The 16,208-nt window shown below is 40.0% G+C and overlaps 1 protein-coding gene across 1 annotated transcript in view; it reads left to right on the forward strand.

Moving 5' to 3' along the window:
- Nucleotides 1-16,208, forward strand: part of JAG1 (jagged canonical Notch ligand 1) — a 77,458-nt gene that overhangs the window by 35,620 nt on the left and 25,630 nt on the right. Inside the window, exons 4-10 of the mRNA XM_033938333.1 lie at nt 4,678-4,929; nt 7,032-7,092; nt 11,546-11,676; nt 11,937-12,056; nt 12,713-12,826; nt 13,792-13,905; nt 15,937-16,050. Of these exons, the coding sequence (XP_033794224.1) occupies nt 4,678-4,929; nt 7,032-7,092; nt 11,546-11,676; nt 11,937-12,056; nt 12,713-12,826; nt 13,792-13,905; nt 15,937-16,050 (906 nt within the window). The remainder of the gene's footprint in view (nt 1-4,677; nt 4,930-7,031; nt 7,093-11,545; nt 11,677-11,936; nt 12,057-12,712; nt 12,827-13,791; nt 13,906-15,936; nt 16,051-16,208) is intronic.

The following is a 16,208-nucleotide window of genomic DNA, read 5'->3' on the forward strand; positions in this document are numbered from 1 at the left end:
TTGCCCTCTGCTTCAAGTAGTGCAATATTACACAGTTATCCGCACACATATGCGTGCATATTTTGCATAACTGCCCAGGCTGTAACTAAAGATGATGGCCTGATAAATCAGCGCTGCTCAACATGTCTAAAAATGAGCAGACAAAGAGAGTGATCATGGGAAAGGGCTCAAAAAGGAAAATTAACAAATCTCTGAAAACCAGGCTGGAAGGATTCAGAGTGGGTAGTACTAATGTGCTGCACAAAGCAGGGCCTGACATCCATGCTCCCCAATGAATATGCACGAGATCTAGTAGCATACAATGAAAGCAGTGCATGCAAATAGATCTCGTGCATATTCATTGGGGAAATCCTGAAAACCTGACTGGATTGCAGCCCTCGAGGAGGGACTTTGACACCAGTTCTACCCACTGCTTCTTGATTCCCACAAACGGGACTTAACGCTGCATCTGGGAAGGAGAAAATTGTGTGCGATGACATGCTGAGGAAGGAGCTCTTGCACATTTTACTGCCACTGATAGCCCATGTGCTGGTCTGGCTCTGCGTTTCAGGCAGAGAGTCGTCTTGTTTGACATACTCGAGGTCTGAAAGCACATTGGTTTGGAAACACTGCAATACTGTATAACAGTCATGAAATTAGATAAGGTTTTGAGTCGCAGATAGTCTGTTCAGTTTTCCTTTTTTGTGCTTGGGCAACATCATTATTGGCAAGGGGCCTTAACTTGTTAATCTCTAAATAGAGAAGCATTTTGCAGACCAAATAAACAGACAGAACCATTAACCTTTTTCAGTTGTCTGGGAGGCCAACAAGACTAAATGTGCAACAGATTGATATGTCTGAAAAGATCATGCTTTTTTTTTTTGGGGGGGGGGAGGGTAAATTTGAAGGATGATACTATAACTGGCATTATCCTTCAGAAATCTGTGAAGCACAGTGACTGAATGACTAACTCTAGAAGTCAGTTTCTAAGTTGGGCACTGACGAGTTCTAAATTTTGGGTTTTTTTTGGTTTTTTATTAATTAATTGGAGCCTTATTTATTTCTATACCATTCTCCCAGAGGAACTCAGAATGGGTTACATGAATTTATTCAGGTACTCAAGCGTTTCCCTGTCTGTCCCCGTGGGCTCACAATCTATCTAATGTATCTGGGGCAATGGGGAGGATTAAGTGAATTGCCCAGGGTCACAAGGAGCAGTGTGGGTTTGAACCCACAACCTCAGGGTGCTGAAGCTGTAGCTTTAACCACTGCACTACATTTACCCCCTTAAATAACAATATTAATATTGACACCAATAAAACCTAGTAAACAAAATTTAGAATGCTTCTCTCTGTTAACCTGTAAATTCCAATGGCCATGTCTAAATTTTTGCTTTGTTTTAGACCAATAGCTAGTGGATACGGCTGGCTAAACTGGGCTCTGTACAGTAAGAATAGAACATACTGCAGATTCAGAGTGACCATAGGAAAAAGAGATCAGACTAAAGATATGGCCTTTTGAAATAACCCATAACTTTTTATTATTATTATTATTATGCCTTTTCTCTCAATTCTGTAGACATGAAAATAAGATCTGCTGCTTTCTTCATTTTTTATATATACAGTGTATTTTTGTGTTTTGCTTTTATAACGGCTGAAGATCAGGGGGATTAGAGCCATGAAACCAGCTAATGTTTTGAAGCCTCTAGCTGGTGGTACTGCTGCTGTACTTCTGGCCTTGGATGTCCACAGCAGGGTCCAGCCAACAGCACAGAGACCCAGTCCTGAAATATTGTGATTGGCAGTTGACCACTTGGCCCTACCTTTTTTTTGTGTGGCTTGAGCACACTATATAGGGTTTTGTTTTTTCTTTTTAAACTATGAAATCTTATGTTTAGCTACTTTTAACCTTTCCAAAGCCCAGCATACTTTTTATAAGTTCTAGTACATTTCATGATTTTTGAGATAAAATGGAAAACATTAGAGATGGGGTTTTCGAATTGTATTCTTGTGTACATATACTGTGAGCAGAAACTTGGAGTAGCTGCTGTGGTACAAGCCCTTAGGGAAGAGGTTCTCAATCCAGTCCTCAGGGAATCTACAAAGAAAATGCATACAAGAGATTTGTGTGCACTGCCTCTTTTTTTTTTTTTTTTTTAACAAATTTCTCAATCATATTCATAGCAGATATTCTGAAAAATAGACTGGGTTGAGAACTACTGCTTTGCAGGCCAATTTTTTTTATTTTAAATCTCTGAACTTCTACAGTAAAGCCTTCAGCATAGAAAAAAAAAAAATAGCTCTCCAACGCTCAAATTTACATGTGCACTATAAAAGTGAAAGCAAGGCTGAGGAATATGCTTGGTGCATTACGCAGAAGAGTTTCATGAAACACAGCTTTTGTGCGCATGCACCAGGCAAAACCGATTGTGAAGCACACATCGGCGCCGCTCTTCTGCACATTTATTAAATATAAGCTTTTTCAGTTTTTACTTGGGAAGGCTTATATTTAAGAACAGAAAACCAAGTGTCTATGTGTGATTTTGCTTTTTGCTCGGACTTGCGTATATTTTTCAGTGCTCGCGAGCTTGTGCAAGCTTTCTTCCATTTCCAAAAGAAACCAGATTTTTAAACTAGAAATCCAAAAGAAATTCTCTCTTCAAACTAGAGAATGTCATGGGGACCAACTTGTCCCCCTAGGAACTCAATTTCCCCATCCTCATGAGTTTTGTTGCTGTCCCATTCCAGTAAGCTCTGCCTTAACCGCACAAGCCTCAAACACTTATGATTTTAAAGTGTTTGAGGCTTGTGCGGCGGTTAAGGCAGAGCTTGCAGGAATGGGACAGGAAAAGAACACATGGGGACGGGAAAATTAGTTCCCGTGGAGACGGGGAAAAATTTGTCCTTGTGTTATTCTCTACTACAAACCTTCCACCGCTAGCTCCAAGCTGGTGTTTTTCTTTCTTTCTTTTTTTTTTTTTTTTTTTTTTGGGGGGGGGGGGTTCCCAACAGCAACAGCTGGATTGGCTTGTGCACCCTTCTTTGAGCATTGGGAAGACAAAGCAAAGAATGTCATTAACACATATGACTGCATTTAAATACAATTTGTGGCTGTCTCTGCATATTCCCAAGCTAAAGCCCTTTGAGCATTCTCCAGACTTATGTGGTTCAGTGATCATAATGGTGCTAGATAAGCTCGCCTTTATGCTTATCTGTTTCTGGTTAGAGCTTGAAATCTAGTGCATTCTTTGTCACATCTTTCCATCAAGGACTGGAGTCTGACACCTAGTGGTTAAATCAGCAGAATAGGGAGCCAGGGTTCAAATCTTGCTTCTCCCACTGATGCTTCCTATGACTTTTGGCAAGCCGCCTAGCCCTCTCTTGCCTCAGGTACAACTTAGATTGTAAGCCAAGTTGGCCGGAGAAATTTAATTTGTGTACCTGAAACGAAACATACCTTGCCTCAAGTTTGGATTTGGAAAGATGAGTACATGTGAAATTCAAATCTGTTTAGATTAAGATGCATACATTTTTAAAGTTATGGCTACACACCTTGCCTTAAAGGGAAAAAAAAAAGCCAGGGTTTGTATTTTTGTAATAGCTTTTGTTACAAGATTATCCATAGAACATCCAGATCAATTTAGATTGATAGTGGTAGATAACTAAGTGGAGCTCAAAACATTTTAATCTGCAATCTCACTGTTTTTTCTAAATGAGTTGTGGCCTAACAGTTCCCTTCTTTGTGTGTTGGAAATGCTTCAGTTTATATTTTTGTCCTAAAGAAAGCCTTATTAAAACACCTGATAGAATTGATTTTGCTTACAAGCATTCTATGTTTCCAAGGCCATGTCTTAACATCTAGAACAGTCTGTCCTTACACTTTTCAACTTTTCAGTGCAAGGACGTTTTGGCTGGTTTACGATAAATTTTCACTGTACAGTTAAAACACTCCCAACAGCAGGTCGTAAGACAGTGTCAGATCATTTAAGTTGCAAGGCCTAGATGCCAGAGTGAAATACCACAGATACATAACAATGTTCTGGGCTGATGCGAAATATTATTTTAGGTCCTAACTTAAACAGAGGCAGGGTTTTTAATCGTGGGCGGAATTTTACAGCACAAACTGTGGACTGGAGCTCTTAAGAGCGCTCTATCTAAATTGCGAAATGCTTTCGAAGAGTGAAGGCAAATCGTAAGGCAGGCATAGGGGTTTGTGGTTTACACAGACCTTCTAGACTGCTATGCCTCAAGCTCCATGAGATGTTTTGAAGACTAGCCTATGAAATGACTACTTTGAATGTGGGCAAAAGGGACCAAAAAGTCATCACTGCTTTCTTCAAAGAAGACTTACAATAGTGGTCATATTCTCTTCCAGAAACAGAGTGCATGGAGTGTGGCACTTTTTGTTTGTGCACTGCTTTTGTTAAAGTAGTTGGTACTCTAGATTTCTGTGCATTCCATGTAAGCTGTTTGTGTTATGGTGTGGGAAAACCAGCTTCCTTGGGCATATTTAACTCTCAAGCATCCAGGCTCTTTAAAAAAAAAAAAAAAAAAAAAAAATTAAATCTTTTCATGGGTGTTTAACATGTGCCGGTGGAAAATGTATAGCTGTGTTTCTTCATGCACACGAGAATCCCGTGTTGCAGGTCTCCCGCGCTATCATGATCACATCGCTTAATTTTTAAGTTTTTCTTTGCAGCTCATGATATCATCGAGAAGGCATCTCACTCTGGCATGATCAATCCCAGCCGTCAGTGGCAAATTTTGAAGCAAAATGCAGGCATGTCTCATTTTGAGTACCAAATCCGGGTCATCTGCGATGAGTACTACTACGGATTTGGCTGCAACAAGCTCTGTCGGCCCAGAGATGATTTTTTTGGACACTATACTTGTGACCAGAATGGCAATAAAACTTGCTTAGAAGGCTGGATGGGCATTGAATGCAATAAAGGTACGTACCTCTGCATAACTTGGTCCAGTCATGATGTACAGGAGATTATTTTATCTCAGTTGGACTATGACAACTCGCTTTATGCTTGTTTTAGTAAATGTAATTTGAGGAGGCTACAACTTATCCAGAATACGGCCGCTAAACTGATATACAGTAAACATAAATATGATCACATCACACCTTTACTGAGATCCAATTTAAATGTGCAACTGTAATTTTCAAAATCCTATATGGTATTTTTTTCTCCTTTGGTTCCTGTCATTTAATTCACAAGAAATCTCTAATTCTAGGAGCTCTCAGAAATATAAACTGTTAAAGGAATAAAAACTATGGCCAATTTTTGTTGGTCATTTTTCATTTTTTTATTCACAGAAGTTTGGAATGACCTTCCTTCTATAATTAGAGTTCTCTCTCATCTACCCACTTTTCGTAAAGTACTGAAGACATATTTATTTCAGAACTTTGCTAATGATCCTTCTTTTTCAAATAATCACATAAAAGATAAAATTTTGGCCTAAAATATATAGTTTCTGTTCTAATCTCCTGTATAATTTTATTAATATTTTGTTAACCGAGTCAAGCTCTCCTGTTGGGATGAATCGGTATAAAAAAAATCAAAGATTAGATTATATATAAGCTCTGGATACCTAGTAAGAGGACATCAGAAGAAAGTGCATTTAAATTCAATAGCTATTTAGAAAATATGATAAGGCATTTTATTTACGTAAGTGTTCTGAAGCCACTGTCCTGTATATTTTAACTTTGTAAAGGATAGTGAATAAGTTAATAGAAAGTTAAATTAGCCAGCTCAGTAATGAGGCCATGCGGTGGGGAGTATGTGGCGCAGTGGTTAAAGCTACAGCCTCAGCACCCTGAGGTTGTGGGTTCAAACCCACGCTGCTCCTTGTGACCCTGGGCAAGTCACTTAATCCCATTGCCCCAGGTACATTAGATAGATTGTGAGCCTGATGGGATAGATAGGGAAAAATGCTTGAGTACCTGAATAAATTAATGTAACCCGTTCTGAGCTCCCTTGGGAGAACAGTATAGAAAATTGAATAAATAAATAAACCAGTGGAGAAGACAAATAAAACCAAGGATGAACAAAAGCACTAAGGACCATCCAGATTTAGGAATTAAATTTATTCTGAGACTCAACACAAGCTGTGTTTCAACGTAAAAACGCCTGCCTCAGGAATCTTAAAAGTTAAAAGCATTTATAAGGTTTGACATTAAAAAGATGTAAAAAAAAAAATATAAAACATAATATTGTTGTGATCTATTGAAACATTACATAATTACGTCAAAATAAATATGGTTTGTGTGCCACTTGCTTAGTTAATAGATGGATTGAGTGTGTAGTGAAGGTAGTGCTGTTATAAGGTACCACCAGCCTAATAAGGGCTAGATTCACGAAGGACACTGATCGTGTCCCGATCACTTCACGACCCCGACCCGATTCACTGACCGTACTCCCGATCTGATCCGCGCATGCAAATATAGGCAGGCAGCGATTCACTGAAAAAAAAAAAATGAGGAACACCAACTGGGGGCTGGCCGATCACAAAAATAAGGGACTGCTGAGGACCAGTCGCTCAGGTCCTTTCCGACCGCCCTGCTCTCTGCCCCGACTCTCCTCTTGCCGCCCTGCTCTCTGCCCCGACTCTCCTGCCCTTCCCCGCAGTGCGAGCTCGTGGTTTTAACCCACGGGTTTAAAGTGGGTTAAAACCACAGGCTCGCGAAGTAAAAAAATGGAAAAAAAAAAAATTCAGAAGCTCTGTAAGCATGCGCAGACCATCTACAGGTAAAGAAGATGGTCTGTGCATGCGTCGGGATCGCTGTTCAGCGATCCTTGCGTTCGGTTGGTGGCGTGATTCCGATGGCCCCCATTTGCACGCAATTGCGTCAGGATCGGATCGGTGAGGTTAGTGAATCTAGCCCTAAGTCTTTCCAGAAGCATGCACAAGAGGAGCCTTTTGAGTCTTGAATTACAGTGCTGGCGGGGGATTAAAAGGCTCCCAGGAGCCTGTGGTCTTAGACATGCAGCATGCTAATTTTTTGCCCTTTGCCTCTTCTCTCCCACCCTCTTGTCTTTGTTGCAGCTATATGCCGACAGGGTTGCAGCCCCAAACATGGTTCTTGCAAGTCCCCAGGGGAGTGCAGGTAAATCCAGAAACCAGTCTTTATTCAAAATCGCCTTAAATTCCTTGCAGCAATAAGCAGAGTCATCAGTGGTTTTTCAAAGTTGATCTTTCATACTGGGCACTTGAAAGAAGACCTGCTACTTTTACAGTGTGTGGGGGGGGGGGGGTTGTTGTGGTTTTTTTTTTTCCATCATATTAGCAGATTGTGCTCCACCTTGACCCTTTGCTGGTTAAGTGGAATAAAAATGTTGGAGTCAATAAAATTAAAATGTGAGACCTTAAGAACATGTCTCATTTTCTCATGAACTTGGAGCAATCGGCTGTGGAAGAAAGACTTAACTGGTTCTGAGAGAGTTAAAATGAAACATGCATGCGCCCCTTGGCTCATACTGCAGCACCGATCACAGAAAGTTTTTTCACCAGGGTTTCACAATCTAGTATTACATGGGTTTCTCTTTCCTCCCCCACCTCTTCACTCTGAATAGGCAAAAAGTCAAGCATTCTTTCGAATGGGATTAGTGAAATCTCCTCTTGGATCCTTTGCTGTTAGGAGCCGGGGTCTGAGTGCTGAGAGGTTAATAGCTGTGCTCAAATCTTGTCAGACTCTGCTGAATGCAGAATTTCACTGCTGTGCTTTGAAGCAGTTTCCATTCTGGCTAAGCAACAGTAGAGCTTAGCCATACCTGTACAATTTAACAATTAAATTATTGGAACTTTGTGGATTATACAGTTGGCATTTATAACGGAGTTCTTAAACTGGGGGATATTTCTAAAGTTGCCTTGTTGAATTTAAGAAAACTTTCATGTGGATATGAGTTAGTAGGTAGGTATTTTTAGTTGGGTTGTTTTTTTTTTTTTTTGGGGGGGAGGGATGATGTTAGTATTCCTTTTCATTGTATGCTTCTCATATGGAAAGCTGCCTCAATGGATATGAATACTCTGTTCTCACTGGAAATAGTGGCATGCTTCTAACCTCTCACCCCTAGGTATCTGGCATAACTGTGAAACCACAAGAACAGTGTGTGAGACTTTAAAATATCTACTGATCATAAAAAGTATTTAGCGCTTCGTTTAAAATGAAATTAAAGAAAGCAAAATTGTGTGATGAAATTTTTTTCTTGTGGAATTTATTTGGCAACTATGGGCATAGTTAATTTTCATTATGGGGGTGCATTTTTTTATGTATGAGAAGTATATTAAAATACAAAAAAAGCCCAATGTCACTCATGGCAGTGTACATTTCTAATATGCATATATATCAAAATCTTCTTTAATTTTTCATGTATTTTATCACCAGATTTGCTAGATCTAACGTCTTGTGATTTAAGATAGATCCTTGGTGAAAAAAAGGCAAAGAATGGATTTTTTTAAAAAATTAAAGTCTTAAGGTAGTGTGAGGATGGTAATAATATAATGTGTTTTCCCTGTAGGCAGTGGTTTTCCTATTGTACAGGTGATGGGGAGTGTTTGCTTTCAACCTTTTAATACAATCTCGCCTAACTAGTAGCTTATCAGGATATAAGTATATCTGTGTACTACTATTTCTGTAATGCTGCTATATGTATGTAGTGCTATACATTAAAACATTCAAAAGACAGTCCCTGCTCAGTAGGGCTTACATTCTAATCAAACAGACAGAACAAGTAGGGGGTTAGGAAGTGTCTCGGGCATGGGTGCTTTACAAGCAAGTGGGGGTTAAGAGTTGAAAGCAACCTGTCTGTTTGGCACTGAAGAAGAAAGTTGGTGAGAAAAGAAATAGCAGATGGAAAGGAGGCCTGGAACAGAGTGCATGCATAAATGATTTTTCCAGAGAATTCAGGATGGTGAACATTCTTTAATATAAATATAGGATAAAACAACAAATACACGATAAATATGTAAACAAATAATTAAAATATTAATACATATTTGAATATATACTGCCATATAAGTGAGATTAGTTTATATCCATGCAGTTTTCATATATTTTTTGTGTTCTCTTGGAAAACAGCATTGTAAAATACCAGACATAACTAGTCAGTGTGACATCCCTGGGCACTCTATGAGCAAGTTAAAAAAAGAAATGTCTTTGTTTTTTAAGAATTTTGTCGGCCTGCCATAGTTGCTTGTGCATGTGGGGGATGGGAGGAGTGGTTTTGTCTAATTAGCAGCCGCCTGGATTGAGTTGGACTTGGAAGTATAATTAGCAGTATTGAAGTGGTCCAGATGCTAAGTCGTCAGCTAAGACTAGCAGTAATGATTTTGTGCTTCTGTCATCAAAACAAACGGGCCTTGTCAGAGGGTATTGCAGTGTCCCAGCCTGAACAAGAGGCTTTGTTAAGCATAGGAAGGAAGGAGCTCTTTCTCTTTCGTAAAGTCTCACCTCCCACTCACTGCCCAGACATGCACTGGTGCTCTTATTTACTTAAGGTGCAACTTTCCCACGCTTCATTTGCATATAGACCTTTTTTTTTTTTTTTCCCCTTCTAAAACAGGATTGTCTTGATAAGCTTAACTATAGCAGTGGGGCCTGTAAAGCCAGTACCAAAATAAAAACAGCAAACAAACCATTTCAGGATGCATTTACCTCAAAAAAAAAATGTATGTCCTGTATCCTGAATATAAATGTAATCAAGAATTTTTTTTTTACTATTTAAAAAAAAAAAAAAAATAAATCACAAGACCAGATGTTCCTGGTCACAAGCATACTTTGAAATATCTTTTTCCCTCTTTGGTGCCAGTAATTGTAATTGTCAACTGTTGACTGCCAAAAAAATACCAAATTTACTTATTCATTAGCTAAGCAAAAAATGTTTAATTTCTCATGAGAAAAATTGCTGATGCTTAGTGTTGCTGAACCAGGGCTTCGCTCTCCTCAGGGTTTGCAGTGTCATCTGCGCCGGCTCAGGCATTTGTGCGCTGTTCTGGTATCTGGCGTTTCAGCAGACTGCACGTCTTGAGGAATAAGGCTTCTGAACTGCTTGTGTTCTGGCATTTTTGGCAACAGGTCCTGCTGGCAGGACAGAGGTTTTTTGTGTTTTTTTTTTTAAATTTTTTTTATGGTACACCTCTGAGTGATCTGATATGAGCATTGACAGGGAGGATTGCAAAAGTAGTTGTGCCTCTTGGAAGGCTTTGTTTATGACAGAAATAAGTTTAAAATTTGCAGCATTAGTCCAGTTTCGGAAGTTTGTTCCTTTTGAGGAGTGCAGGTAGCAAAACGGTTTCAAAAAATCGCTTTCCCTTTTCCTTTAACCCCCCTCCAGCTGGGATTCTCACCCTCCCCCCTGCCAAAACACTTTAATCAGGTTAAACTTATCACTAGCTTTGGGTGATTATCCCTGAGAGCACCACAGGTTTCTTTTCCCATGAGATGAATTTGCAGAGCAGGGAGCAGAGTGGTGAGAATGTGGGGCCTGCCTGGTATTAGGGGTTATTCTTAACAATTCAGTGACCGCTCAGGGGTAATTACTGCTGATTAAGTCTTAGGCCTCACTAGTGACACATAGGTCTCTGATGTACATCGGTTTCCCCTCTAACAAAAGGGCTAGCAGCCATGATGCTTAAAGGAGAGAGCTTGTTAGAGCAGAATTTGCCTTTGGTAGTTAGTTGGGAGGAGCCAATTTCTATATGTTTTAAATGAGGATTGCTATCCATGCTTCCCAAGGTACCCCAGGATTAAAATTTTTTTTTTTTTTCTCTCTCTAAATTTATGGAAATCATATTCCGTGCAGCAGGGTTGCTGATTAAATGTTTTTTAGCAACACAAACACAATTTTTTGCAACTCTTTTTAATACAAGCCATCTATAAAATTTTTCTGGTGAAACACTCCACCCAGAATTTCTCTTGGGACTTTTTTAATTTTATTTAAAATTTTGATATCCGAGTACTCAGGCTAAGTTGTGTGGAAAGCTAGAGTGAACCATAAAACTTGTTCTTAATTAAGATGTTGGTGTATGCATTGATTGCAGTTAAGACTTTTTTTCATTTTTTTTTTTTTTTTAACTGCAGGTGTCAAAATATAGTCTCTCACTGTTTTATTATCACTATATTTATTCATATTGTGAAAAGACAAAATGGTTAAAATGAGTTAAAACTCTTGCATCCACTGAGGTTTTTCATGGGAGCCATTGTTTAAAATGATCCCCCCCTTCCCAATTTCTCATTCATTCTGACAGTGTGTAGAGATTGATTTGTAGTGTACACCCACCTCCCTGTCTCCTTTGTGCGAGTCTGAGAATAGAGCGGTATTGTGCTCTGTGGCACCATGCTGGGTCTCCCAGAACACTTACTCTTTTGTAAGAAGTCTGGCTTCGAGACCCTGGCAAAATTTCTGTAATTGTTTACAAAAAGTAGTCGGACCCCTTGGATATCATCAGAGTGCAGCTCTTTATTTTTTATTTTCAAAATCATATTTTCAGTTCTTGGTTTGGTATCTGTGTGTAATGTGTGTTTTGCAAACTTTCTTTCTTTCTTTTTTTTTCTTTGAAAGGTGTCAATATGGCTGGCAGGGCCAGTACTGTGATAAATGCATTCCACACCCTGGATGTGTCCATGGAACTTGCATTGAACCATGGCAGTGCCTCTGTGAAACCAACTGGGGTGGTCAGCTCTGTGACAAAGGTATGCTAATCTTCTGGATAGCAGGGTATGTTGTTTTTTTGTGGGTTTTTTTTAAAATATGGAATGTTTTAGTAACAGGAAGATCTGTGTTTTTTTGCTTTTAACCTTGCGCTGGAGCAGTGTTGGTCTGAAGCATGCACTGTAACTTTTTGAGGCCTGCGTGGTCAGTTTGCAATGATGTCTGGATGCTTGAAGCAGTGAATTGAGCCTTAAACAAAAGGCGTGTGCGTTTCATTTGACACGGATGCTCAATTTTACAGATCTTAACTACTGTGGAACTCATCAGCCCTGCATGAATGGTGGAACCTGTAGCAATACTGGGCCCGACAAGTATCAGTGCTCATGCCCAGAGGGCTACTCTGGACAGAACTGTGAAATCGGTGCGTGAGTATGTTGACACGTGTGCTAATTGCTGGATTTTATTTTTTTTTTGCCAGTAATACACATTGTACATGGTCTTCATGTTGCTGTTTGGTTGGAAAGACTTGAATGTTTTTCTTTTTGTCCTGCTTATTTTGGAATACTGAAAGCCAAACAGCTATTAGTGGTATAATTTAACTTTATCCCTTGACTGGGCCTCTAAAGGAGAAGCCTGATCACAGCATTTTGGGGAAATTAGACCTTCAACGATAGGGAAAAACATTCAGATACTGTTGCTAATGTGCCTTGAATTACTACTTAAAGACTTAAGCTAAATCCAAATTTTTTTAAAAAAAGTACATTAAATTAAAAAAAATATATATATAGTTGTAGCTCCATGTGCATTGACCCACACAAGGGGAGACTCTTAAACTGAACCTTTGAGCAACATTTAGTAACTCTCTCGAACTTTGGTTTTAATGCAACCTAACTTGATCAGCGTACCACATCTGCTTATGAAAGATTTCCTTTGTTTAGATGCTGTGTAAAGTTGGGGACTGTTGAGCATAAGATGCATTGCCGTTTGTGGTGGTCAAATTTTAGTGTAAAGTGGAAAGAATGGGCGTTTAAAAAATTTTTTTTAGCATTCCTCATCTAAGTTCTTGTTTTCTTGCAGCGGAGCATGCATGTCTTTCTGATCCCTGTTACAATGGAGGGAGCTGCTTAGAAACGTCTCTAGGCTTTGAATGTCAGTGTGCCCGTGGCTGGTCAGGTCCAACCTGTACCATAGGTAAGTGTACACTTATTCCCCCCCCCCTTTTTTTTTTTGTATTTAAGGGCACTTTTACTAAGCTGTGGTAAAAGTGGCCTTAGCTTGCCCTTTTATGGGCCTTTCCCACGTGCTAAGGCTATTTTTACCACTTGTTGATATTGCCATTAGTGTGCGGCCATTTAATAAAAATACAGTATGTGTGTTTACACCATCCGTTTTGTAGACAGTAAGGGCTTTCGCAATATTGGTGCACTAACCAGTTAGTGGTTATTAACGCCGTAGCACGGGAAGGAGGTGTATCAGGACAGTGGTGCCCGGCATTCCTATGCCAAACGCCCCCACTCATTCCCACTGTGACCACACCCCCGTATTCCTTACCTTCCCATATCTCTCCCCTCCCCCCCCAGTGTATCTCTTCAGATCAGCAGTAGCAAGCAGCATTTCTAACTTCCTGCTTGCGTCAGCCTCAGCTCTCCCTCTGACATCACTTCCTGGTCATGTGACCTAGAAGTGAGGTCAGAGATGAGTCCGGTGTGAACAGCAGCTAAAAGATGGCTGTTCACCACCTGCAATCATTTGAAGAGGTGGGTGAGTGGAGAGTAGAGGTGCTGGCACCCCCACCAAGATAGCACTCACGGTGGTCTGCCCCTCCCCTCACTATGCCACTTGTGGGCGGTAATGTAGCAATGCTGTTTAGTGCAGGAACATCTACTTTCCATCCCTCCTTCCCTTAAAAATGTATATTTTAGCACATGGCTAGCGCAAAAATAATACACAGTTGTTGCACCTATTTACCACAGGCGCTCGTCCTGCAGTACGCTGTTTTAAGCTGTGCTAGGCACACATTAATGCCTAACATTACTTAATAAAAGTGCTCCTTATTTTGTGATTTGCGCCAGCTCAAAAATGATTTGTAAATAGAAAGTGCACACGCAAAAGTGCTACAAAAATCTAGATGTTAAGCGACTTCTCTTTGTATGTAGATATTGATGATTGTTCTCCAAATCCCTGTGGCCATGGTGGAACGTGTCAAGATTTAGTTGATGGATTTAAGTGCATTTGTCCTACTCAGTGGACTGGCAAAACATGTCAGTTAGGTAATGTATTGCTCTGCTACATATGCTTTTTTTTTTTTAGTCTTGACAGTCAATTTAAACTTCTGATCTAAATTACATCCGTGAAGGGCATTTTTGATAGGTCCTCTCTAAGTCCGACTTTAGATGTTTCCTGCAAGATGTCCAAAATTCGGGGCAGGGGAACGTCTCTTTTCGAAACTTAAGATGTCCATTTAAAAAAAAAAAAAAAAATTTAAAATGATCTATTTGGACATCTAACTTTTTTTTGGGGGGAGGCCATTTTCAAATACAAAATCATCCGTGTTACCAACATCCAAATCAAGCCCATTTGGATGTGGGAGGGATCAGCATCTTAATAGACAGGCCACATAGACATGCTAACGGGGCAGTGAGGCACCTTTTGGGAGCACAACTGTGAGCTTCACATAAAGGGTGCCAGGTACATATTTCACCAGAACCCCCTTTTAGTGTATGGTGGGCCCTCCAAAATCCCCCCAAACCTAATATACCCACCTGTCTACCACCCCAATAGCCCTTATGGCTGCAGGTGTTAACCTCATGGCAGTACAGTAGATTTTGGTGTGCTCACGCTTTTCACCATAAATATAATGGGTAGCTTGGGATATGGGCCTGAAATCCCTCTCTATAGTTCACTACACTGCCCACCAGGCTACTCCAGGCAACTGCTTGCAGTTCTATTAGGATGTTTGAGGCTTTTATGTACTGTTTCATTTGCATCTTTGGGAAGTTGGGGGGGGAGTTCATCCCTCTAGTGGTCAGCTGGTCAGTTTGGGTCCTTTTTTGGCACCCAGACGCTTTGAAAACAGGTCTAACTCTTGATGTCTTGAAAAAAGGTTTGATTTATCCCTGCAAGACATTCAAGTGCTAAGTCCGCCCAAATCCCACTCAAAACACGCCTCGTACATGCCTCCTTAACACTTAAGACATCCTAGAGAGTGAATGCCCTGCAGGAAGTCTAGAAACTTATTTTTGAAAATCAGCATTAGGACGTTTTGGCAATTAAAATGTCCCAAGTGCTGTTTTTTGGACATCTACATTTTTATTTTTTTAATGAGCCCCATAGTATCCTTATTCCTAGTCTTATCAGCTGAACAATTTAAACTTTTAAAATTGCGGGACTGTACAGTAAAATCAAGTCAACCTACATCTTAAACTGAATATATGCAAGAGCGGTTTCACAGGCGATTTGGCTCTGTGGGAAAGCTGCTGTATCTTTTCAGCCTTGTCAACTCCTCCAGGCATAGAGGTTTACAGCTGGGTCTCAGAATGTGGATGATCTCATGAGGAATGAGCTGTCCACATTCTTCATGCTACCAACTAATCTGGCTGACCACCGGTGCAGCAGTGTACTTGAAATGCTCGATTGACTTGGACATTTTCATGTGTTCTGAGGTTTTAATAAGTGGGTAGATAGTACTTAGGCAGGTAACCCTTTTAAGCACAAAGAAAGGTACAGTAAAACCTTGGTTTGCGAGCATAATTCGTTCCAGAAGCATGCTTGTAATCCAAAGCACTCATATATCAAAGCAAATTTCCCCATAGGAAACGATGGAAACTCAGACGATTCGTTCCACAACGCAAAAACTTTAATACAAAATACACCAAAAACTTGCTTGTACACTCATACATCAAAGCAGATTTCCCTATAAGAAATAATGGAAACTCAGATGCTTCTTTCCACAACCCAAAAACTAATACAAAATACTGTACATACTTGTATTGCAAGACCTCGCTCATTTAGAATAGTCACTACACTCTCGCAGGGTCAGACAGAAGAACCATTGGCTCAGTTGTGATGTATGTATTGCATAACACTTGCCAACCAAGTTACTTGCAATCCAAGGTTTTACTGTATAGCCAATGTGTAGAAGCAGTGGAAAATGAGACTGGGAAGTATATCACTTTGTTTGAGACACCAGAAGAGCTAAAACAGTGCTTGAAATAGTATTAAAAGACATAAAAAGGATACAGATCAGATCTGATTATTACAGTAGATGTCTGCGTAAAATATTCTGAATTTTTCAATTTTAGATGCTAACGAATGTGAAGGTAAACCCTGTGTAAATGCCAACTCCTGCAGAAACCTGATTGGCAGCTACTATTGCGACTGCATGCCCGGCTGGGCTGGCCAGAACTGTGATAAAAGTAAGCACATGTGTCTTTCTCTCTGATATCAAGGCTGAACATGGGATTTCAGTTGGGCTCCAGGTTAGGTTAAGAAAGGAGAAATCTCAGCCGATGTTTTCAGAAAGGGAGTAGTCTGTCTGGAATGAAAATATACAATTTTTATCACACTCATTAAC

The sequence above is a fragment of the Geotrypetes seraphini genome, chromosome 3, assembly GCF_902459505.1.
Source record: "Geotrypetes seraphini chromosome 3, aGeoSer1.1, whole genome shotgun sequence".
Classification (NCBI taxonomy): domain Eukaryota; kingdom Metazoa; phylum Chordata; class Amphibia; order Gymnophiona; family Dermophiidae; genus Geotrypetes; species Geotrypetes seraphini.